The sequence below is a fragment of the Myotis nattereri genome (genome assembly GCF_964212035.1).
Source record: "Myotis nattereri genome assembly, chromosome: 2".
NCBI lineage: Eukaryota > Metazoa > Chordata > Mammalia > Chiroptera > Vespertilionidae > Myotis > Myotis nattereri.
In genome coordinates, this window is record NC_138076.1 from 187,990,297 (window position 1) to 188,017,033 (window position 26,737).

General features: G+C 36.5%; 1 protein-coding gene across 1 annotated transcript in view; it reads left to right on the forward strand.

Moving 5' to 3' along the window:
- The window catches only part of SLC15A5 (solute carrier family 15 member 5), a gene marked incomplete at both ends in the record, with an annotated part of 76,627 nt that overhangs the window by 22,149 nt on the left and 27,741 nt on the right, over positions 1–26,737 (forward strand). The window contains 3 exons of the mRNA XM_081080797.1: positions 5,537–5,757; positions 10,144–10,330; positions 22,237–22,425. Of these exons, the coding sequence (XP_080936923.1) occupies positions 5,537–5,757; positions 10,144–10,330; positions 22,237–22,425 (597 nt within the window). The remainder of the gene's footprint in view (positions 1–5,536; positions 5,758–10,143; positions 10,331–22,236; positions 22,426–26,737) is intronic.

The following is a 26,737-nucleotide window of genomic DNA, read 5'->3' on the forward strand; positions in this document are numbered from 1 at the left end:
TGAATATAATTAGAAAATCCTATGTCTTACATGCTTGGAATATGGTAAATGCTCAATCAGTGCTTGTTATTCTTAAACTGAGTGTAAGGACAGATGCATAATTTATTAAATGACTTACCCAAGGCCTCACAAAATGGCTAAAATGGAACCAAAGCCCAGGCCTTACTTTGCTATATATTATGCTCATTTTATTGCACCACATACTAAAGCATGAAGCATAGAAAACAGCATCCACAGAAGCCTCTGACCCTGTCTCTCAGAGCTCCGTGGCCTGTGGGTCACAGCTAAGCAGAACACGCCGTTCTGGTAGTCTGTGAAATGGGTTCAACATGCCAAAAGGTGTCTGAGAGATCCTCTCTGTCAGCCCCAAATCACAAAAAAGAGAAAAATTAAAGTGTGAGCTTTTATTGAAAGACCACTCTGACATTTGCTGGAATATATAATTATCAAATAATTCTCTGTGTTTGTGTGTGTGTGCATGCTATATATGTATATAAGGTATAGATTCAAAATTTCTAAACAACTATTTAGTATCCACCCATTTGCTTTTCAATCTCATATTTGAAAAAATATTCATCTAAATAAATAAAATTATCAAGTTATACAGATATATGTCATTAACTGCCAGCCTATTGTGATCCACATGTTAAATTTTTTAACATGCAATAAAGTAAGCTTGCTTTGGACATTCACCAAAAAATTTATAAGCTGCTATTAAAAGTGTAACAGGAAATTTTTGTCACTGGTTTGCTATACACAATACTCTATAAAGTGAATATTTAGTTTTTTTCATTTTGTTTTGTGTTGCCAAGTTATAAGATCACCCAACTCTGAGGAAGTAAAACTCTTCCCTCTCGCAAAGTATATAATCTTTATTTTGGCTTCTTCCTCTCTGATGACTAAATTGGAAATTCCTCAAAGCTGTAATTCAAAGCCATAGGTAACCTTAAAGAAATGATTTTTTTATATGCTACCTTTTATTTTAAGGTAACTTTTCAAATGTGGACCGTGCATTCCATTATGTTTAGCTGTCAAGCACGGCCTTCATTTGCATTTCTTCCCACTGCTATAATTTTGAGAACTGGCAGGTGACCAAAGAAGAAAAAATGTGCATCTACCATCTAGAGTGCAATGTAGGCTTTTTTATTATAATTAAGTAGCATAGATATTCATGATTAGAGGAAGGTCAGAGGAGCAGAACATCAGAGCCAAGGACTTGAAGGTACAAAGAATAGAAAAATTGCTTTCTAAAGTTTTTTTTTAAATAGTAATGGTGACAATCTTTAAGTTTTGCAATAAAACATTTTAAATAGCTCATCTGTTTTATTTTAAAATGTGCACGCCTGGTGTGCTTGCACATTTAAACTGGAGCTTGAAGTCTCAGTTACTTCCCATTTCTGCTCCTGGTGCAGAAAAGCAATTTGAGAATTATAATGACAATGGATTTTTTTAAAGGCTGAGTCTACATGACACCCAAAACTATTTGTACTGAGGCATGAGTTTTCTATTAAGTTTAATGGATTAATCCAAGGAGGCAGTGTGATGTGTAGATGGAGATGTTTTCAACTCCTAGTTTTCAGTGATAATTCTGCGATTTGATAAGACAGGCAGATTACTATAAGTTTCTTTGCTTGCCCTCTCTGTCTAGCTTATTGGCTCTCTTTCAGTCCAGCTGATCAATTTAGGTTTATTACTTCTCCAGCCCTCTGACTTACAATGCACATTGTTTACTCTTCCTCCACCTCCTTGGCTAAGTTTTCTCCTCCTAATTGATGCAGAGCCCTGGGATTCATTCCAGGGACCCTGGCTCTTCTCTTCCCACCTTCTTTCCTTAAGTAACCTCTAGTTCCATAGTTTTTAATGCCAACTATATACCAAGCGCTCAGTTTCATATAGACCTCTCCTCTCACCTTGAAACTCATGTCACTGACTTCCTATTCAACTTTTTTTTTAATCCTCACCCAAGGATATTTTTTCCATTGATTTTTAGAGAGAGTGGAGGGCGAGGGAGAGACAGAGAGAAACACTGATATGAGAGAGACACATTGATTGGTTAACTCTGGTATGCCTGGACCAAGGCCAGGCGTCTGTAACCGAGGTATGTGTCCTTGATTGGAATCAAACCTGGGACCCTTCAGTCTGCAGGCCAATGCTCTCTCCACTGAGCCAAACCAGCTAGGGCCCTATTTTGACTTGGTTATCTAAATCTCAAAGTTAACCTGACCAAAATTCAACTGTTAATTCTTCCAACTTCAAACTTACTCCTTTTTTATCTTTTCCATCTCAGTGTAAGTCACTAACACCCAGTTGTTCAGGATAGAAAAAGTAGCCGTCCTCAATTTTCTCATTTCTTCAACCTCTTTTCACATCATAAAATTCTACTGATTGTTCAAAAGCACATCCCATCCTGTTCACTTCTCTTCATTGCCACTACTATGTCCAAGTCACCATTGCCTTTTATCTGTCTCCTAGCTTCCTCTCTGATCCCTAAAATCCATTATCCAACCAGAGTTTCAGAGTAAATTTTTAAAAAATATACATCATATGTTATCTTAACTCTGCATAAAACATCTTAATGGTCTCCCTTAACAGTGAGGATAAAATCCAAGCTCCTTTCCTTGATGTAACATCTGATCCCTGACCAACTCTTGGACCACATCTCCTCCCAATCTTTTTCTCACTAACTGAGCTACTGACTCATTGGTCTTAATTGTTCCTGAATTTCTCCCAGCTCATGACATGCCTGGTATATGCTTCCTGCAAAGTTCTTCATTTACTTCAGGTCTATTCAATACTCAATTCAAATTTCAACTTTTAAAGTCTCCTCTACACCAAACCCCACAATGGGTCTCAATCTTATCTATTTTGTTTTTATCATTGGATTTGTCTAATATTTTCTCGCTTGCTTACTCTCATCCCCAGTAAAACTTAGGTCTTGCTTACTGCTATATTTTTAAGGCCTAGAAAAGTCCCTGGCACACAGTAGGTACTTAATAAGTATATTAAATGAATAAATAAGTGCATACACATTATTTGGCATCGATTATGAGCACTCACAGTGCTGGCTCAAATTTTAGACCTCATTCAAGCTTAATCATTTCTTGTTCTTAACCATTTTGTTTTTTATTGCTTCATATCACATCAGATATAATTTTCCTTGTTTAAATAAATTCATTTTTCAAAGTGTGTATTCAGTTGAAGACAGGGCTGCTCAAAGCCTCATCCATGGAACAGTGCTGATCAATAAACTGTTTTTTTATTGCAACAAAATAAATACAGACACTGAGAGAAAACATGTAGAAGTATTTATGAGAAGTTGAATTTTATGTCTGCTGAATCTAATAATAAAAATATAAGGACTTATATTTGGTATGTCTTTGCTTCTTATTTTATTCTTTCGGTAGGTCATTTTTATTGTAGTTCACAGATGTACTGACCATGATAGTTCAGAATTTTTTTAAAACTGAGCTTTTAACACAGCTAGTTTAAAATGCACTAATCTAAGCCATCTCTCTTTAGAAATAATATGATAGCAGTATTTGATTGCTTAATAAAATTATAATAAATGTAATCAATTTATCATGCATAAGAGTGGATCAAAATTAACTTTGAAACAGATATATTTGTTTAAAACAATTATTTTATAAAGTCCTTAAATTTTAAATATAGGGAGAAAAATATCTTTAGAAATAGTCTTTCACCCTGCAAATAGTTATCATTTAATAATAAAGCCTGTTTGAAAGTATAGAGTAAGTTGAATCGATTCCAGTAATAACCCTACTATCTATCCACCCAGCACTGTTTTGCAAGAATTGAGCAGAGAACAGGTTGAAAAGAAATAGAGACAAAATTATAAGGAAATGTCAGGAAGGTAAGCCTCCTAGCCCAGACCTGTTCAAATTCAGTCTCTAGTCTGTCTGTTCATCAAGGTATTCTCAGTTCTCATCCTACTAAAACCTTAAGTAAACTAATTTAAATAGCTAGGAAAGTCTCATAAGAGAGCAATTCTTCCTGCAATAATAAAGAGATATCCCTATTACTTTTTTCCTAAGAGATACAGACGTTGGCCACTTATAGGTGCTTCTGTCCCTTTGACCTTCTCAGTTCCCGAGCCTTTTATTTGTGTCTGGAAATAGTGACTAAAAAGAGGTAATAGTGACTACACATATGAGCCCATCTTGCATCAGCAATTACCCAACATACTTCCACTTGACCTCTCAACACACTTCACAGAGGCCACCAAAGAACCACTGCTGTAATCATTCTTGGTCACTAATAATTTGTACTGGATTTGATTCAGTGACTAAGAGGTAAAAGGCTCCATATTCAATTACCAGGCCCCCAGCTTCCGCAATTAATCAAAGACTGACATAATAGATCTATTACAATTCTCAAAGAAAAGACCAGGTCAAATCAATATAATCATTCTAACCATAAAAAGCAATATTAATATTCTTCATTCAAATATAAAATTCAAAACTCTATGGTATTTAAATGAACTTGTTTAGAATGCATTTCATCTAGAATTTTATTCTAGGAAACTTCAACATAATCAAAATGACAACCAAACTCTACTTTGAGTTTTCATAGCGGTCTTCTTTGGAGAAACTCAGACGTTTTCACATCTACTTTACCATTTACCCTGAAACTACGGTTTGGTGTCTAATGTAATTTGTGAAAGGATTTATCTGGTCAAAGGGGTTCTGTAAGAAATTGTAACAATCATAATAATATAACTGAATTGTTAACTAAACAGTGGTCTTTTATCTTTCCTGTATTAGGAAATCCTAAAGGAGTCCAAGAAAAGGTGGAATCTGAATCATGAAAGAAGCAACAATGCTATTGCAAATCATTAGCAGTAAGGGACTGCAAACATCTAAAGCATTAAAATGCTTTTGCTACTAAAGCAACAGATATATAAACTCAGAGGAAACTACTGAAAAAGTCAAAAACCCACTAATCCAATCTGAACTTTTAGTGACACTATCAACATGTATAAAGTCATCTGAAGAGTTCAAAGTTTAACCTTATGTCTGAAATTCAAGGATAAAGTCAAAGCAGAGAACACATTTCCCTTCATGTCCATGTCAAAATAAGAAACCACCTTCTACATGACAAGTGAAGATTATTTATATAACACTTTATATTAAAAAATTGTACCAGTTCTTTGTGTTAAGACTGTAAAAGAAAGTTCAGGTTGTTTTATCCATTAATGAGTTAAAGTTAGAGACTTCTGAGAGATTCTAAAAATTTTACTTCGGTGTTTTTTTGTTCTTTCTTCCCCTTTTTAATATGTTCCCATTGATCTTACCTTTTTCATGTTTTATATCAGCTGTCAAGCACCACTTGGGCTGGTCACCAAAATGCCAGAACCCTTGTCAGAGCTTAGTTTCTTTGAATTCAATCCCTTGGGTGCTAAAGCCTTCTCAATCACTTTACTGTCCTTCATCCATACAATTGTCATCTTTTTGATTGACATCTTGGGAACAGAAGAACAATTCCTTTACTAATACATACTGTCTCCAATTATTTGCAGGTTGCTCCCTCCTGACAACCTTTGGGGTATTTGTTAATGCACTGACAACATGCTGTCTACGATATTGCCATCTTTGTGGAGATTTGACGAGCTGGTTAGACCATGCTAAGGAAAAAAATGGTGGCTGCTACAGTGAGCTGCAAGTGGAAGAGACAAAATGTTTCCTCACCTTTCTCCCTCTCATCATTTTTCAGCTTCTTTACAAAATGTGCATAATGCAGGTAAGGAAGGGTAATTAGTACTACCCACAAGAACAATAAAATAATTGCATATTAACAAATAAACACTTGTTTTCATCCCAGCAAACACCTCCCCCATACATTTCGTCAGGCAGTTAAACTGTAAATGCTTCCAATTATTACAGACTCTAATTTCAAGAGCTAAGTGGGGGCAGGTAGAGGCGTACCTGAGGAGACTCTTGTTATGTTGTTTCTACCACAGAACTATAAACGTCTGTTGGTAGGTGCAGACAATACTTCAGAGTGCATAGTTATAAGGCAGAAGAGCAGCAAATAAAAATATGAGATCTATGAGCAATTACCCAACCTCCCTTTAGCCAAAGGTTTTGCCTTCCTCCCTCATTAAGCCTTTAAAAACTGCTACTAACAAGTAGCTAGCTTGACTGATTTGAGTACCACCCCCACTGTACGCTTAAGTGTAAGTACTAATGAGCAAGTGATTCTCTCCCTACCCACTCGCAGTTCCTTGGTGAATCAGTCAGTCCCTATGCTGTGGAGAAATCAGAGGGAAAACACTAAATCCAAAGTATCTTTTATAATGTATACGATTTAAACAATTTTTGATGTAGTAATGCTCAAAGGTTAACATACTTGTGAAGAAATATTATGATTTCTTAATATATTCTCATATATTAAATGATTATAAAAATGCTTGAAGAAATTTGGGACTGTCTTTGTTGCTAACTCCCAACTTGGAATTTAGATGGCTAATGAGTGAGTTGTATTGATATATCATAGGCCCACAGAGCTGAAAAGAAACTGAGATTAACTTACTCAACCACTTAATTTGTTGAAAAGGAAACTGAGGCTCAGAAAAATTAAGTGATTTTGGAGGGACATAGCTATTCTTGGAAAACAGCCATTTTTGTTTATCATACTGTGTTCTACTTATAAAAACAGCAGAATTGAGTAATTGAAATCGAATCTGTATGTGGATATAATTTCTATCTGATCCTTTATAGACAAGTTTGGTGACCCTTACTCTAAACAGGCATGAAAGCTAGTCTGACTGAGTAGATTCAAACTTCCTCCTGACTCCACAATAGTAGTTGGCACAAAAAACCAATAATATTACCCATATATATGATAATTAATATCATAAAATAATTTAGAATGAAAAAATTAATGAGCACAAAATCACTAAGTGATTTATAGCTGGCCTTGACTTTTCTGTACAAGTAACACAAATTACTGATTCTTTATCTTCATAATGTAGTGACACCTGATATTTTTTTTTGAATGAGCCTTCTCTGAAAAATGTCATATATTTTTTAATTTGACACAAATTACAATAAATTCTGATAAACTAATTTGAAAGCATTTCACCAAATCTAGGGGCCCATTTTATTGCAAAGAACCAAAATGAATACTTATTGACAACCTATATGTGTCATAGCTTCTTAAAGATGACTTCACATTATCTACTTTAATCCCTACAGCAAGCCTACATAGCTCATACTGTCGTCCTACATCTGAGGCTCAAGAGACATTAAGTGACTTGCAACTTGCTCAAGGTCACCTTACTAGTATGTGGCATAGCGCCCATTCCAACACAGAGCTGATATCAACTCCCACACTCTGCTATTACCCACAATTCCTTTCTTGCAGCTGGGTTAAAAATAAAGACTATATAGGTTCCACATTATATACAGTCATGTTTATCATAAACTTCAAAGAAAATAATTAGAATGTACTAAAGAGACGCAAAGGAAACTTCCATTGGGATAGGCTGGAATTAGATTTTTGCTTCCAGAAGAAATAATCACCAGTATAAAAATCATCAAAGAACCAAGAATAAAACATCATAGAATTTCACATTTTAAATTTAGTTGCCATTATTAACCTTCAGTTCCAAGACATACATTAAAAATATGTTGATATGAAGGCCGATGATGTTGCCATTTGACATTCCTTGGCTATTCAAAGGTGAAAATAAATCTCTATTGATAGCAATTATTTCTGAATACTTGGAGGCTTGTCTGAAGTAAAAGTATTTAAAATTTTAAAAGGGGATGATTTCACAACTTGAGGCAGAAGCAAAATGATTTCAAGCTTTTAAGACACTGGAGCCTTTTCTTAGATTAGGCAATATATTAATATTGCTTCACTAAAGATTAATAGTACATTTGCCACATTATTAAGTTAACAGGTTTCTGTGTCTGTGATTCATGCTGATAATAACTTTATTCCTATTAACAATAATTCTCACTTGAAATCAGTAACAGAAACTTCCAGGTTGTGCTGGGAGCCTTTCAGTCTTATAGTGGTTCTGCTGCCAGCACTTTTTAAATATATATATACATCATTCATTTCCCTCTGATTGGGCGATATGTGCCTAATAAGTTTATTGAACTAGCTAATGTTCCCTTCACCTTTGCCATCTGTACCCAAGCAAAACATCCTTGTTTACAACCCCATGGGTCAAATTAAAGATTGGAAGATAAATTATCACCAAGACATATTTTCTATAGATAGGAAAAAAAACTCACTGAAAATGTGGTTCATTCCTACATAGCAATAGGCTCATTGTACAACTGGTGGGTTAACAACTGTACTGACTTATGACTGATTCTATACCCTCTCAAATTGCACAGTTGATGATAGAGAAGTTAGTGAAGGTTTCAAATGGGAAGTTATCATCTGGATGTTTGAGCAAGGCTGCCCTGCCAGGATGGTGGGAAGATGGGAATCTTGAGGTAGTTCCCACACTATTAAGAAAAATTGCAGAATCCATTCCTCAAGAGCAAGACTCGGGTGTACTTTTCCTCCAAGACACTTAGTAGCTTTGTGTGCTACTGGGAATTAAAGAAATTCTCTTCTCCTAATGATAATGATAAAGATGGGATTATTCCAACAAAGCTCATAAACTAGAAAAGTGTAGAGGGACCCCTTCTCCATGACAATGTGCTTTAGTTCTGAAGTTATAACCTAACAACAGGTTCAGAATATAAGAGGTTCCAAGTTAGGCTTAGAGTTTTAGTTAGTATTTGAGTTATTTTAAAAATGAAGACATTCTTGGGTGTGGAGAGAGCAGAGCGCCTGAAGAATGGCTTCTCTGTGTACAACACATCCAACAGCAACTTGGGCTTACTCCTCACGGGTGGCAGAATACTATGGCCTTCCTGTGACGTTACGCCCTATACATGAGAAAAGAAAAAGAAAAAGAAAAAGAAAAAGAAAAAAAAGAGGAAAAAAAGAGAAAAAATAAAAAATAAAAATGAAGACATTCTAACTCAAATTTGAGGACTTGGAGTGAGGCAGAGCATTTCTTTCTTTCTTTCTTTCTTTCTTTCTTTCTTTCTTTCTTTCTTTCTTTCTTTCTTTCTTTCTCTCTTTTTCCTTATCTGCTACTTTATTATACAAACCTTTTTCATGTAGTTCCCTTTCTGGTTCTCTAGTGCCACACATTGATTTAAAAGGAGAGGAGAGCCCTAGCCTATTTGGCTCAGTGAATAGAGTGTCAGCCTATGGACTGAAGGGTCCTGGGTTTGATTCTGGTCAAGGGAACATATCTCTGTTACAAGCTCTATCACCAGCTCTGGGGTTGGGGCATGTGCAGGAGACAACCAATCAATGTGCCTCTCTCACGTTGGTGTTTCTCTGTCTCTCCCCATTCCATCCCCATCCCTTGCACTCTCTCCAAAAATCAATGGGAAAATAACCTCGAGTGAGAAAGAAAGAGAGAGAGAGAGAGAGAGAGAGAGAGAGAGAGAGAGAGAGAGAAAGAGAGAGAGAAAAAGAGAGGGAGGGAGGGAGGGAGAAATGTTCTGGAACTCACCAAGAGGAAAAAAAATATATATATATATCCCCCAAATAAAAAAAAATTTAAAAAGGAGAGTAGAGCCATAAGTATGTATTTTTCTCATGTTGCTTGGCTCATGTTAGAAATGAGGCCAATCCACAAACACAGCCTCTAACAAGTTATGCGCTTCCACCATGGCAAAAAATCATGCTACTAAACTACTATTAAAGGGTCTATTCTAACCCCAAGCTTTTTACATCCGAGAGAAAACAAAACACTTAATACTTTCTACTGGTTTTTGCTTTATTATTCAAAGAAAAGGTATATGTAAAACTGAAGTTATTTGATTTTTGTGTCATCCTAAACACAAAAGTAGGGCCATTTTTACTTTTCATAGGAAAATTAAGAAGATAGACTAGATGACAAAAGATTCCTTCATAAAGAATCAGTAGTATTGTCAGTAGACTACACAGAGCTCTTACTGCCCTTAGGGGCTCATAATTGGGACCTTGAAGACCTAGGGAACATTCAGATCTTCTGTTACAGACAAAGCATCTGCTACAGGATTCTTTCTCCAAAGTTAAACCACTGTGTCAATGCTTGCTCCTTTGCCCCCTCAACTATAGATTCCTTCAGGATATTATCTGCAGACCATGAATTCCAACCTGAATTTGGATGGATTTCTTCTGCCAATTGCAGTCATGAATGTCACCAGCATCCTGCCACTATTAATTCTGGCTCCTTGTATGGAATATTTCAGCACCTGCCTATTTCACTCTAAGAGAGATGGACCATTTCTGTTGGCATGCATTTGTAAGTACAATTTACAAGTAAATTATTTGCAACTTTTTAAAATAAAAATACACTCTGCTGAGCTCTAAGCTGGAGATATGCTCTACAAGGAAAGTCTGATTTTGACAAACTGGGTAGAAGGTGAATTTGAGAGAGTGATAGCAGGTAATCTCTATGCAGACATTGGTATCTGCCCCATTTTCCTCCCATTCTTTTATGCCTTCTCAGTAGACACACCTGATAGAAAGACATGGTGAAACTTCCAGTACCACCAAATGGCCTATCCTTCTTCAAGTAAAGTAGTCCTCACTCCTAAGTCAATGTTGAGTATGTTCTTAAAAATTAACATAAGTAATGAACCTAAAGAGTTAATTTCTGAACCAGTAGCAAAGTTTTTGAAAAATCAGTACTTTAATTCACAGCTTCAGTATAGTCGTTTTTCAAATAGTAAGGTATATAGCAATAATTTTCCAACATTTTTTGCTGCTTTACTGAGATATAACTGGCATATAACATTGTGTAAGTTTATGGTGTACATTGTGATGATTTGGTACACATATTTTGAAATGTTTACCCACAGTGAGGTTAGTTAACACATCCTTTGCCTCATATTATTACCATTTTGTTGTTGTTATGATGCTTAAGAACATAAAAGCTCTACTCATGTTCTTTTGGTAAAAAAAAAAAAAAAAAAAAAAAAAAAATTTAGGACACCCTAGCTGGTTTGGCTCAGTAGATAGAGTGTCCAGCCTGTGAACCGAAGGGTCCCAGATTCAATTCTGGTGAAGAGCACTTACCTCGGTTGCAGGCTCCTCCCCAGCCTGGGCCCTGGTCGGGGCTCATGCAGAAGGCAACCAATCAACGTGTTTCTCTCACATCGATATTTCTGTCTTTCCCTCTCTCTTCCACTCTCTCTAAAAATCAATTAAATATCTTCAGATGAGGATTTAAAAAAAATTAGGATGTTATACTTAGAACACAATTAATGGAGCATAAGATATATTTTTTTCTGATTGAAATGGGAGAGAAGGAACTAAAGCCCATTCTGATCACACTCTCCTCTCCCTGTGTTCCCTGGGCACTGACATGGGCAAGAAGACAGGTCCTGATACAGTAAAACCAGGATCAGTCTAAGAATCAGAGATCTGGATCTCAGCCCTTACTCTGCTCCTGGGAGACTTTGAAAAGCCACCTAACCTTTTTTGGCTTCTGATTCACTTATTATTGGCAATGAGAGGCACACCCTAGATAAACCCTCTATTCTGTAAGACTTTTGAAATCACTCAGGATGACATCAGTGCCTGGAGCACAGTCCTGACACATTGTGAAACTCCACAAATGTTAGCTAGTATTGAGTCATCAGTTGCAATTGTTTGGTAGGCATAAACAGAAAGCAAAGGGAATTGGAAACGCTTAAGAAATATTATATAATGGTAATCTGATGTCTTATTGTCTACTTGAGAAATAATTCCCTTGAAATAGTCAGGGCCAGGCGTTTCAAGGGTTCTTTCCTCTTTGTTAACCTGTTCTTATTCTTAATTCCTCCTTTTTAGAGATCTGTGGAGACCATGCAGTCTTCTAGAATACATTTTTATATTTTTTGCTGATTCTCTGTTCATAGAAGTTACATTTTAGTGTGCTACCTGTTACTCAACAAGATTACTCCAGATCACATCACAGAGTAGATTTGTTTGTGGAAAGAACTCAGAGTGACTAACCTTACCTTCGTTTATCTTACTTTGCTGTCTTCAGTGACAGAGGCCTTTAGTGTATAACCTTCTCTGATTTATTTCCTAAGCCAAACCCTGGCATTATCTATTGTAATAGGGTTAGGCAAACTATAAATATTAATAGGTTTTGGCAATCCTTAGATCTCAAAAAGTGTTTTTTCTGTGTATGACAACATAGAAATCCCCAAACCTGTATTTAGTGAATGCCCAGAATTATTGAAGATAAAAAAAGTAAGATATTATACATACCCTCAGCACCACGCTAATTAAAAAAGAATGAATTCAGGACAACATGGAAGTAAATGTATACTGCAAAATGGCAAAGCTTTTGCAGTTTTATATAGTACCATGAAAATCCAGTCTGAACTTCCAATTTTGCTTAATTACAAAAGAAGAGTATTATGCTGAGCAAAATAAGCCAGTCAGAGAAAAATAAGTATCACATACTCTCACTCATATGTGGAATTTAATGAACCAAATAAACTGATGATCAAAAATAGACCCAGAATCATAGACACATGAACAGACTGTTGAACCTCAGAGGGAAGAGGGGAAGGTGGCTGGGAAGAGATCAACCAATGAACTTGTATGCATATATGCATAACCCTCGGGCACAGACAATGGGGTGCTGAGGGCCTGGGGGGGGTGGGAGGAGAGGAAGAACTGAGCGGGCTGGAAGCGGTTAATGGGGGAAAAGGAGGACCTATGTAATACTTTCAACAATAAAGATATAAAAAATAAACAAAAAAAGAATTTCTTAAATTGGGCAACTTTTGGAAAAATATGCTTCACAACATGGTTGAAAATACTACCTTAAAAACCCTTCCTGCGAATAGGAAATCTGAAATTCACTTTAAACATAAGCAACTTTCTCTTGGACAATTCTCCAATCTTATATAGTGGAAATCATGTCTGTTCTTAAAGTAAGATAAAATATTTTTCTAGAGAAAGGGAATCTGACATCTGACAGGGTTATCTGATATATTGTTTGATGTTAATGAATTATCATTGCCCTTCAAGATTGGTAACAGTTGTTGGGCAGCAAAAAGAAAAAGCTCAACTCATTTGAAAAAACTGAGCCAAGTTCTACTAAGTACAGAATACTGAATTTGGTTGTTTCTGAACCAGACTTCATTCATTTGTTCACTTACATGATTATGCATTTATTTGCATAATAGTTTGCTATGGGAATATAAAAAAATATGATGATATTCGTTTTTTAAACTAGATGTTTAAGTTTTCCATATTCTGCTTATGATTATAAAAGCTGATGTTTCATCAGGACAAATAAGCACAAACCTATGGCTCTTTATGATCATAATTTACATAACTGGATTAGTCTAATATTAAAATTTCTTGCCACTTTGAAGTCAAGTACCTTAAAAATGTGAGTGATATATGTGTATAAATTATGAATAAACAAATATTTGTTAGTTCTTAATTTGAAACTGGGCACCTTCATATGTGGATCCCACTTAAACTCATGTTAAACCAGCATGTGATAGTTCAAGAATCTCAAAGATAATGTGTCACCTGAATTCACTTATTCTAATTCTCAAGCCATTGCAGCAGCAGCAGCATCAGCATCATCATCATCATCATCATCATCATTATTCCAATTCCCAGCTATGCATAGCTATTAGGTTATATAAGTTAAATTATCAGTGTTAATTTTGCATCCTTACTGTTATTTTCAAATAAGGCTCTTAAGTGAATGAAAAAATTATTTTGTTACCGCAATGGAAAGTTACTCCTTAGACCCCCATTCCCTTCCACATTCAGTCATTCTCTTTCCAGGACTGTCATGTATAAGAAGGCAGATGGTGCAGACAATGCCAATGCCTAGTGTTTGATGTGGATAATCACAGCCCAGGATAAGAGTGAGGAATGGGAAATCTCAGTCAGTTGGTCAAACTAAAAATTTAATAAGGAAAAAATAAACTTACCTTTGTAAAGTCTATCTTATAAACAATGCAACGAAGAGGGGCTTCTGATTCAATATATGACATTCATGAGTTTATCACTTAAAGAAATAAAGAAGGATGTCACAGTACTATTTAAAAAATCTCCAAGACTTCCAGAACTGTGAAAGACAAAGGCTTGATATGCTCAGTTTCATCAAGACTGTATTTTTCCTAACATTACATATGAGGGGATCTAGCTATTTAAAAGTCAACCTTAATTCGCCAAAAATTTAGAATCAGTGATATCATTGTGATTTATCTGTATGTTAATTGGACATACTTCATTTAGCCTTTTTTAGTTCAAAAATGTTTGCATCATGAGTATTTCCTTTGTTTAGCATTAATTAAAATCCTGCCGTATGTGGCATTTAGTAGTTAGTGCTGACACACACAAGTATTAATCTGACTAAAATTAGCCTAATTAAGATTGTTATTAAGCCTTACACAAAGCAGAAGTGTACAGCACAGTGGGTAGCAATTATCTTGGCTTTTAAATGACATTTAGATTGAAATGTGGATGAAGTACATTCAAATATCTGCCAGACCTTCCTCTTTAAAATAAAAACTTGAAAATTCAAATTCTAACTCAAAGTCCTGTATGATGTAGGTAGGGCCAAGGTGTTGGTCAGTTTTTACATAACCAGTAACTTCTACCAGTTCTAATAATTGGCTGCGATACAAATTTTTGTGGTTTTTTTTTTATTAGAACAAAGGTGCTTGATAAATTAAAAATAGACTCAGGGATCCAATCACCTTCACAAAAAATAGGATTACTTTGCCAAAACTACTTTTCCTCTACTATAATTTCAGAACTGATCATTTTCCCTAAGAAATAACACAGTTTATAACCATTGCAAATATCTGATAGAAGGAAATTTGTGAACACTAAAAAAAAAGGAGTGTGTAAATATCTAGTCTGAATAAATCATTTGTTTAACTCATTTGCTTAATAAAAACATATTAATGTTCCTATTTTTTTAAAATATATTTTATTGATTTTTTACAGAGAGGAAGGGAGAGGGATAGAGAGTTAGAAACATTGATGAGAGAGAAACATTGACTAGCTGCCTCCTGCACACTCCCGACTGGGGACGTGCCCGCAACCAAGGTACATGCCCTTGACCGGAATCGAACCTGGGACCTTTTAGTCCGCAGGCCAACGCTCCATCCACTGAGCCAAACCGGTTAGGGCTAATGTTCCTATTTTTAAAGTTGACAGCAATGTTGGAATTATATTTGAGGTGAAGTAGACCATCTAGTATACCATCTGATGCAATAATTGATGGCTTTATAGGTGCATGTATGTATCTAATGAGTTACCGGTTCCTTTCTCAGAAATTAAAACACAAACTGAAGTTGAATCTCCTGAAATGAGTTCCAGTAATCTAAAGAGAAACAAAAGACAGAACCCAGATAGCTCAATTCAAACAAAGAAATACATCAGTAATCGGAGAAACAACATAAGTAAAAAATATATGCCATTCTAGTGGTGGGTGAGAAATGTCTTCCACAAAGGTGTCTCCATGAGAGTGGTTTTGGATTACCAGTATATTTTCAGATGAGCAAATTTCCCATTCTGGGAACTTGCCAAAATCATGGATCTAAGGACAATTTCTCAAGAACTCAATAGAATTTCATACTTACGGTTATGTTACATATCAGAGACTCATGCATCAGACTACCCATAAAAAAACCCATAGTTTTCTCAGTGAGTAAATTTAGCCAGTAACTGAAGAATCTTAACATTTCTATTTTTTAGTGTGGGATTTTGCTTCAGTACGAAATGGTAAGTGCAACCTTAATGTTTGAATAAATTCTGACTTTCTTTTATTTCATTGTGGTCTAATTTGACAAATTATTACATGGTAGGATAATAGAATAAACTTTAAGAGCTTCAATACTCTTATGGATTTGTCTACAACCACGTAGCCAATATTAAAATATACATTATTTATCTGAGTATAATATCTCCTTTGGAACCATGTGCTTTATCTTGTAAATACAGGCCCACTAGCGGTTTAAAATGTGTATATTCTGATAAATTGCACTCTGCTTTGGACGAGTTATGATCTCATAGAAGTTAAGAATAAAAATGGAGTGGATTAAATTTAGGTTGGAATCAAACTTTGTTTTGAATTTCAAAAAAGTCATTTTTCACTGGCACCAGAGTGCAGGAGCAAATAAAAAGCAAATGTAGTTATCTAGATCCTTCAGGTAAAATATGCTTTGCCTGAAAACGTCTGGATAAATAAGTTAAATATTTGTGATTCACTTGAAATTGTCTGGAGAACTATCTTTCATTGGATTTTGCTAGATCAGTTCTCAGAGTGCTCTATGCTGGAGTAGTACTTCTCAAAGTGTAATGTGTATAGGAATCTCCTAGGGATTTTGTTTAAATGCAGATCTGATTCAGTCCTCCTCGGGTGCAGCTTGAAAGTCTGCATAGCTAACAAGCTCCCGGGTGATCCTTATGCTACTGGTCAGGGACTTCACTTTGTATCAAGGACAGAGAGAGAAGCCTGTTCTCTCACATTTCATACCCATGTACAGGCAGCCATGACCCAGGTAAAAATGCCACAATTTCTCATGAGGTCAGAGCTAAAATTCAGGAGTAGGCAATAAAAGCTGATGACTTAACCTCTGTACTCATGTGCCAAATCTGGCCTACCACTTGCTTTTGTACTGCCTGCAAGCTAAGAATTGTTTTAACAGATGAACAATTGCAATTGATTCGACAATAAGAAAAAATAACTTTGAGCACCAATTAAATAAAATTGCATCACTCCCTAAAAGAATTATTTTGAATTCCATTTTTAAAAAATGTAGACATGTATTCTATTTCTTGTTACATAAGTATCTACATATCTTTAAAATTTGCCTTTGTCCCACAGAAACTAAAATATTTATTACTGGCCTTTAACAGACAAATAATAGCTGATCTCTTATCTAAACTATTGCCTCTAATGCTACATAGCACATGCGATAACAAAAACAAAAGTGGGTGAGGGTGGTAAGTACACATGATGATGTTTGTTTTTGTTTTTAAATATATTTTATTGATTTCAGAGAGGAGGGGAGAAGGAAAGAGAGACAGAAACATCAATAATGAAAAAAAAATTGGTTGGCTGAGATCAAGCCCTCAACCCAGGCATGTGCCCTAACCAGGAATCAAACCGATTCATAGGTCGACACTCAACCACTGAGCCATGCCAGCCAGGCTAGACATGATGTTTTTTTATCTAGATTACCATAAATTAGTTAGAATGAGGGGTATTATAGAAGATTCTCATAGAATTCAAATTCTAAAATAAAAAAGCAAAGAAAGTTTGAAAAGTTATTCCTAAGCAGCTCAATGCTTTCTTCAAAGTTCATATGATTATCATGGACAATATGAGTTGTAATTTGAGCAACTTAATTTTTATGTAAACCAAAACATACCTGTATTAGTCTTCTAGGGCTGCCATAATACGATACCATAAATTGGGTGGCGTAAACAACAGAAATGTATTTCTCACAATTCTGGATGGAAAAAGTCCCAGATCAAGGTATAGGCAGGTTTGCTTTTCCCTGAGGAAGGCCTCTCTTCCTTGACTTGCAGGTGGCCACCTTCTTGTTGTGTTCTTCATGTGGCCTTTCCTTTGTGCTTGCACAGACCTTGTGTCATTTCTTATTCTTTTAAGGATACCAGTCATACTGAAGTTGGGCCCCATTCTTATGACCTCATTTAACCTTAATTATCTCTTTAAAGGACCCATCTCCAAAGTCATCTTGCGGATCAGGATTTCAACATATGAATTTTGAGGGAAGACAATTGGGTCCAAAGAAGCATACATATGTATAAAGTCATCTGTAATATTGGGTTACATATTATAATGGATTGGCAGCATTTTCCCCCTCACTGATATATAAAAACCTGTTTCTTCTGATAGTTGGATACATCTTAGATTGAGGGAAACATGGTACTTAGAAAACAAATAGTGTTGAAAGCTTTCTAACAAGAAGTAACAGTCTCCAGCCCCAGCTTTCTCCACCATCCACAGTTCCTGTTGGCAAATCATTTTTAAATATTTAGGAGTTGTTTGTCTAAGTTAAGAGATAATAATTATAAGTATATTTTTATTTAAGTCAATAATTAGTTATATACATACAACTATGACAAAACCAAAGAATTTGATTCACTTTTCTCATATAAAATCTTATTTTATGTACTTAAAAAGTATCTGAGTTTTCATTTTTTATTTATTTAAAAACTGTTTTCCTTAAATTTTCAAACTGCTCTGCCAGTTTTATCATACCATCACTCACTTTTCCCCAGTGCTAACACAAATAGGGCAATGCACCAAGGCTCCTCTTTCCCTGGAGATTTTCTTGCAGACTCCCATGCCTTTGTTCTCTGTCTCAACGACAGCCCTCTGACCAGGTGTATCTCCTGTTAGATCTCTAACTTACCCCTCCTCTTCTATTATCACTTATATTTTAGCAACTTCCTAAGAAAGAGTACACAGGAAGAATATTTTCCAAGAACTTGTATGACTGAAAAGTCTTCTTTTCGTCCTTGCACTTAATTAATTGGGGTACATAGAATTCTAGATTGAAAGTCATTTTTCTTCAGAATTTTAAAATGATTGCTCTAATGTCATCCAGAAACTTGAAGATCCCGATGCCCTTCTGCTGCTCATTCCTGTGTTTATGACCTCTTTTCCTTACTGGAGCTCTCTTCTCTCTATGATGCTCCAAATGTCATGTTACTGTGCCATGGTGAAGGATTGGGTACCAGGAACCATAGCAGAGAAGAGAAAGTAGCAAGTAATTAGAATGAAGTCAAAAGAACAGGCAAGATCATACAGGTCATGTTAAGGATTTTGGATTTCATCCTAACTGTACGGAAACCCATAGGAAAAATTTAAGCAGAAGAGTAATATTGAATTTGCATTTACATAAGATCACCCTGACTATTAGGTGTGTGACAGGTTGTAGATGGGCAAGAGTGGAAACAGGAAGACCAGAATTTAATATGTTGTTGCAGATAGTATTGTTTAAAAATTATGATTTGGATTAGAATGATGGAAGTGGCTATGGAGAGAAGCAAGTTAATTTACAATAAATTTTGGAAATAAAATCTAGAGAATTTAATAATATATTTGAAGATAGGGCAAAAGAGAGGGGACCCCAGATTTCTGCCTTGAGTACATATAGGTACTAGAGGAGGTGATACAGAAGAGTGAAGGAGAAAAAGTAGGGGAAAAGGCCCATTTGTGTATAATCCTCTTTGAAACCTTCCCTTAGACATTCTCTAACTATAATTTTACTTCTTTTTTTTTTCTTGCCCCCACATGCAAATATTTTTTTTAAATATATTTTTATTACTTTCAGAAAGGTAGGGAGAGAGAGAGAGAGAGATCAATATTGAGAGATAATCATCGATTGGATGCCTCCTGCATGCCCCCAATGGGGATCAAGCCCACAAACCAGGCATGTGTCCTGACTGGGTATTGAGCAGTGACCTCCTGGTTTATAGGTCAACACTAACCACTGAGCACAGTTGGACTAAATGAAGAGATTTTTTAAGGCATTGCTTAGGTGTTATTTTCTTTCCTTCCTCAATCATTTCTCAATTTCCCCTGACCCTAAATTCCAATTTTATGTAGATGATTCATTTATCTTTCTCTCTTGACTCAACCACTGTTCTGACCTATGATTCACATTTTCAATTGTTTTCTGAGCACTGCTCTCTAGATTACCCTTTTGTACCTCTAACTCAACTTAAAATCAAATTCATTTTCTTCGTGTCTACTGTGGGTCTTATTTGTATTGTTGTCACTACCATCTTCCCAAACACCTGGACTTATAGTCAACACTGACATCTGCTGCTTCTATGTTCCTTGCTTCAGATGCTGTGGTTTTATCAGTGGAATCTTGTGTTTGTACTCTCTGTATTTTCTGAAAGTAAATGTCCTGATTATAATTCAAGCCCCCATTGTACTTTACCAAGATTATTTTTAACATCCTAACTATCTTTCAACCTTCAGTATCTTTCCCATTCTATCAACCAGCACATGGCCTTTATAGTAATAATTTCAAATGAAAATTTTAATCTTTTCATATGTGTCTAATATCTTCAATGAGTCCATCATTGTCAGAGTAATTTCAAAATTCCTTAAAAGTATATTAAACGTCTCTTATGATCTGACCCTAATTTATGTTCTCCCCTGATTCCCAACAATTTGAATTTCTCACCATTTTGAAAATTTGACATTCACAACTCTGTGCTTTTGCTTATGCGATTTGTGCTGCCTTCACCTCTTCCTATTGAAACCCTTCTTCCTTTAAAGCATAAAATGATTCCTCTCATTTCTCCATCTAGAAATAACTTCTTCCTCTTATATCCCTAACAGAACATAAGTCTGCGATGACTGAAAATAGATATTGCTCATCTTATATCCCCCAACTGTACCTAGTGTAATGCCTTGTATATAGCAACAACAGAGCAAATATTAAATTGAATTGACCTATTAGCTCTTTCTGATGAGTCTGTAATGTGCCAAGAAATCTAGAAAAATGCAATTATGTGATGAATTTGGCCTTAAAGGGGGATCATACTGAAATTCATGTTTTTTATATGACCTATTTACAAAACCAAAATCTCTACTTCATTATGAATGAGCCTTTATGAAATAATTAAAATAATAATAAATAATCTCTCAAATTTTCTAACTTATTCATATTTCTTCCCTTTTATATGCCTTCTATTTCTTGGAAACTCAGTAAAGAACGGACTATTATTGATACGTTTAAATGCTGAGATATAATTTTAAAAAATTACCTACCAGTTTCTCTATCAATCAAAACAAGCACTAGGTTGATTTTTCTGAATTGAAAACTTTGTCTTATCTGAAATTTTATGCAAGTTAGCAAGATGTGACTATCTCTAAATTTCAACTAAATTCCACTGAGCTAAATTTTGCCTATGCTTTAACAATGGAATTAAGTCCAGTTATATGAATGATAAATTGAGAAATGGAATGGTTGCAATAGACATAAACTGTAACAAATCTATAACAAAATCTCTACTCATTTTCAACCAAAATTTCCTAGATAATTCCTTAAAAGTAAAAGAGAAAGCTGCTTCCATTTATATACTTTACCTAGTTAATTCACCTTTAATATTTTTTTCCCTAAACAGAAGTTTCTAGTCTTTAATTCTCTAATAGCTGCTTTACTTTTTCTGCAATGATTAGAGAAATATCAGACAACTGAAGATTGATAATGCTTGCAGATTATTTCAAAACCATTTTAAAAATAACTCTTAAAAACTTATGAGGAGATCATTTTATTTTAAATGCACCCCACATCATTTTTTATTTCTATATAGCTAAAATAGTTATCAAAAGTGACATCTCTTACCTGAGGATAAAAGTTCAAAACTATTGCTTTAGCTTTAATAATAATTGCTACTAATTGCTACCAGGAACTGTTATAATAATACCAGTCCATTATCTTATTTAAATAGCCCAGTTCCTGAGTTGGTTAGAGCATCATCCCGATACACCAAGGTTCCCAGTTCGATCCCCTTTCAGAGTACATATAAGCAACAAACAATGGATGCGTAAATAAGTGGAACAACAAATTGATATCTCTCTCTCTCTCCCTTCCTCTCTCTTTCCCTTCCTCTCTCTCTAAAAATTAATTAATAGAATATATATATATATATATGAGCCTAATATGCAAATTGTCCCCTGAGGAGTTTGACTGGGAGACTGGGAGTTCAACCACCTGCTATGACATGTGCTGACCACCAGGGGAGGTGGCGCAGAACGAAGGAAGGCCCTGATAGGCCCTGATCACCGGCCAGGCCTAGGGACCCTACCCGTGCACAAATTTTGTGCACTGGGTCTCTAGTTTAATAAATAAATAAATTTCATAGCCTCCCTATAAGTAATCATCATTAACCCTATCTTAGAGCTGAAGAAAGTTATAATGAGATTAAATAATTTGCCTGAGGCCATATGACCAGTAAGTCAGGAAATAGGGAAGCAATGCAGCCACAGCCTACTGGAGCCTCTGCAAAGGATGGTCAGACAGCACAGTTAGCCAGCACCTGAATGTTTAAAGGGAAAAAAAAAAATGTTGAGGAAACATTCCCTAGAGTTAATGTGTAAGAAATGCTATGGCCACTTACACTGACTTGGGCTCTTTCTTTAATATTTTTTTCTTTTGCATTCCTCTCCTTCAGTGGCTGGACAACTTTCTGCTGCATTGTCTGTGATGGTTGCTGGCTTCTTTGAAATACACAGAAAACACTTCCCTCCAGTGGAGCAGCTTCGTTCAGGCAAAATTCTCACTGTTTCCTCCATGCCCTGTTTCCACCTGGTTCTTCAGTACGTTTTACTTGGAGTGGCTGAAACACTGGTTAACCCAGCCTGTGAGTAACAAATTTATTACCTCATGTTAGGATACACTGAATTTCTACACAGAACATATCACCTCAAGGAGCTGGCAATCTAGTCACTGCCTGGAAATTTCCCATGTTTCAGAAGAAGCCAATTTATCCCCCTCTTTTTATTAATGTTTAATTTTTCTTCATTCCTCTATCACATACAGAACAATTATTAATTCTACCTGAATGTAAATGAAATGAAAGATTTTACTAACTTCATTCAAAGCAGTAATCATTTGGTCAGATACGTGAAAGGAGAAAAAACTTTGCTAAAACTTAGAAGAAAACTCCAGTACACTCAGATGAAAACTCTTCTACCTTCCCTCTTCTCATGTCCCTCCCACTCACTCAGAGATAAATTCACATGTATACTCCCTCCAAAAATGACATTTACAATGTAGTTTGAGAGCCTATGCAAATGAAATGAACATTAGGCAATTTTCCAGATAATTCAATGTCTTTAAACTAGATTGTGATCATTAGCATTTCATAAGACAGGTTCAAAATAACTTTATTAAATATCCAGGTTTTCTGGATTGTCTAGATGGCTGTTATTAACTAAACTAGTCACTTTAAAATTCATTAAAATATTTCAGTGACTTCTTAAAATACAGTACTGTGTGAAATACAGTATGAGTACATTTATCAGTGTAATCTATTGTTTTATATTCTGTCTTCCTTATACTGCCTTGAAGTGGGAACTCTGTAACTCAAGCCCAATTATACTTCACCAAGCTTATTTTTATAACTTCCTATCTTTCTCATTTTAATATCTCTCACATTCTATCTACTCAATGCACAACCTTTAGAGTAATCATCCTAAATGGCAATTCTAATCATTTCATTGTATCTAAAGCTTTAATTACACTATTATCTTCAGAATTATTTTCAAATTTCTTAACTATATATGTTTAATAAAGATATCTATAATAATAAAAGCATAATATGCTAACTAGACTGGACGACCTATCGGACGAAGCCGGGGCTGCGAGGGAAGCCAGGTCCTAGGTGCCAGAGGGAAGCCGGTGCCAGCAGCAGGGGGAAAGAATGCCTACTCTTACACGAATTTCATGCATTGGGCATTTAATATAAATATATATATATATATATATATATATATATATATATATATATATTTCAAAGCAATTCATTGCAAAAAGTCAAAATAAAATCAAGGTTGTATAATTATAGTCATATTTTTGTGTGAGACTTCTTTTATATAATTTTAAATCATCTCATTGCATATATTTTGCATGAATAAATTATTTTATGAGATTCTAAGATGTTGATATTATTGGACACTATGAGGAATACAAATAAAAGGTATAAAAGAAGCCACCACACAAGTGTTTGTGACTTCCTTGATGCTGTTTCCAGAAAACTGTTGGAACTAGTCAGCCTAAATTTTGCAGTCTAGATAGGAAGGTAATGAATAAAGGTGATGAGTGAATACAGTCAGGAAATTTCCCTATAATGCAGCAATACCTATTCAAAACACAAAAGGCAGGTTATGTGATATAAATCACTTAGCTCACCCTCCCTGATTTACCTGTCAGGAAACTAAAGTCAAACTAATTCAACTGACTTATCCACTATAGAGGTCATGGGGTAGGGACCACAAGACTTTGTTTGACCTGGCCGATGTGGCTCAACAGTTGAACACTGACCTATGAGCAGGAGGTCAAAGTTCAATCCTGGGTCAGGACACCAGGTTGCAGGCTCAATCCCCAGTGGGAGCATGAAGGAGGCAGCCAATCAATGATTCTCTCTCATCACTGATTTCTATCTCTCTATCTCTCTCCCTTCCTCTCTGAATTAAATAAACATATATGTACTAGAGGTCCAGTGCACAAAATTCGTGAATGGGGAGAGGTCTCCTCAGCCCAGCCTGCACCCTCTCCAATCTGGGACCCCTCGGGGGATGTTCAACTGCTGGTTTAGGCCCAATCCCTCTCACAATTCAGGACTGCTGGTTCCCAACCACTCACCTGCCTGCCTGATTGCCCCTAACCGCTTCTGCCTGCCAGGCTGATCACCCCCTATCCACTCCCCTGCCAGCCTGATTGATGCCTAACTGCTCCCCTGCCAGTCCAATTGCCCCCAACTGCCCTCCCCTGCTGGCCTGGTCACCCCTAACTGCCTTTCCCTGCAGGCCTGATCGCCCACAACTACCCTCCCCTGCCAGCCATCTTGTGGTGGCCATCTTTTGATCACATGGGGGTGGCCATCTTGTGTGAGGGTGTGATGGTCAATTTGCATTTTACTTCTTTATTATATAGGATGTTTTTTAAAAGACTTTATTTGGACTTCCAGTTTTGTCATTTACTACAAGTATGACCTTGAAAATTAATTTAACCTTTAAGTTTCACCTTTCTGATCTTTAAAATGAAAATAATTATAATTCTTCTTTATATCAAAGCATCAGTATAACAATCAATGGGAATATAAACTACTCCTTGAGAGTTAAATTCCATAGTGTAGAAAGGTGTTTCAAAATGTAAAATCAAGAATTACTCTTGCAGTACAACATAAAGGTTAATATCCATGGCCTTAAAGACAGATCTGAATTAAAACCCAGTTTTGCCACTGAGTAGTTGTGTGACCTTGACAAAATTATTCTGTATTTCTGAGTCTTTCTCATCATCTGTAAAATGGGGAATGTTGTTGTAAGGACTAAATGAAATATTTTATGTAAAGGAAAAAGCAGTGTGTCCGGTTTGTAGATGGCATTCAATAATTAGCAGCTATAACAAGTGCTGCTATTATTATTATCATTTAGGCTCTGGGATCAGGCCTAAGCCGGCAGTCAGACATCCCTCTCGCAGTCTGGGACCCCTCACTCATGACCACCCACCAGCTGTGAGTCTGGCCCCTGACTGAACAGCACTCCCCCTGTGGGAGTGCACTGACCACCAGGGGTCAGCTCCTGCATTAAGCATCTGCCCCCTGGTGGTCAGTGTGCATCATAGTGACCAGTCATTTCACCGTTCGTTTGATTTGCATATTAACTTTTAATTATATAGGACTAGAGGCCTGGTAAATAAAAATTCATGCACTGGGGAGGGGGGGATCCCTCAGCCCAGCTTGCCCCCTCTCACAGTTTGGGAGTCCTAGGGGATGTCCTAAGCCACAGTCTGGCCTCCCTCTGCAGGAGAAAACCAGCCGATCAGGGGAAGGCACCACCCCATCACCCCCTTGCTGCTGCTGCCTCTGGCCTCCCTCTGTGGGAGGCGAGCCAGCAATCAGAGGAAGGTAACGCCCCCATCACACTTCTGCTGCTGCCACTGCCGGCTTCAAGGCTGCCTGAGCCTTGGCCCTCACAGCCACTGTGGCTTGCGCAAGCCTTGGCCTGGCCCTCGTTGCCTGAGCCTCAGGCCCTCACAGCAGCAGCCATTATCTGCGGCTTGCCTGAGCCTCAGGCCAGCCCTGGGCAGAGGCAGCCACCATCCGCTCCCCCGATGCACCTCCTGGTCAAGTCCCTGCAGGGGACGCAGCATCAAGTCCCCACCCACCCACATGCACCTCACAGCTCACGCAGCCCCGCTCAACCACGCATGCGCACACTGTGCAGTCTCCTGGTGATGGGTTGTTATGGCGTGAGAGCATCATGGTGTGACGGTGTGATGGTGTGACAACCACATAGGCTTTTATTGGTATAGATAGGTGTCAAGTTGGACCTTACCTGACCATAGTTCACCAACCCTAGTCGGAGGTACAAGATTCAATGAGTGGCTAAAGTAGAGTGGAGGACAATGATATTGAAAAGGAGGGAGGACAAGGGATGAGAAACCAAGATTTGGCAGAATGGAAGGTTGAAAGGATAATCTATATGTATGTCAAAACTGCCAAGAGTTAAGGCAGGATTAGAACTGGAGGGTGTGATGATAAGAAAGGAGCTGACAAATAAATAATAGAGGGAAATGGCCTAAAAATTGGCAGATGATAGCACAAAAGAGAAGTATTAGGTCATATAATCAGATAATATGAGATTCAAATCTGAAGCTTTTTAGATATGAGAAAACAATAATGACCTGAAAGTGGTAATCAGATAAAGTTCAATTTTCTAGACATTGGTAGTTCTTTATATGGTCAAAATAACTTCTTACCAAACACAATAAACACATTTTAACTGTTTAAAAACAAATGGAGTAAAAGTAATTTCTAGCAATGAGTCCCCAGTACAGGGTGCCTCAGGAAGGTGGTGATGGCCCATAATTTGTAGGTTCTGCATGTTCTGTGATAGAACATTTTTACGAACACTAACCAGTCTCCACCTGGAGGCACATTTCAGCTCTCA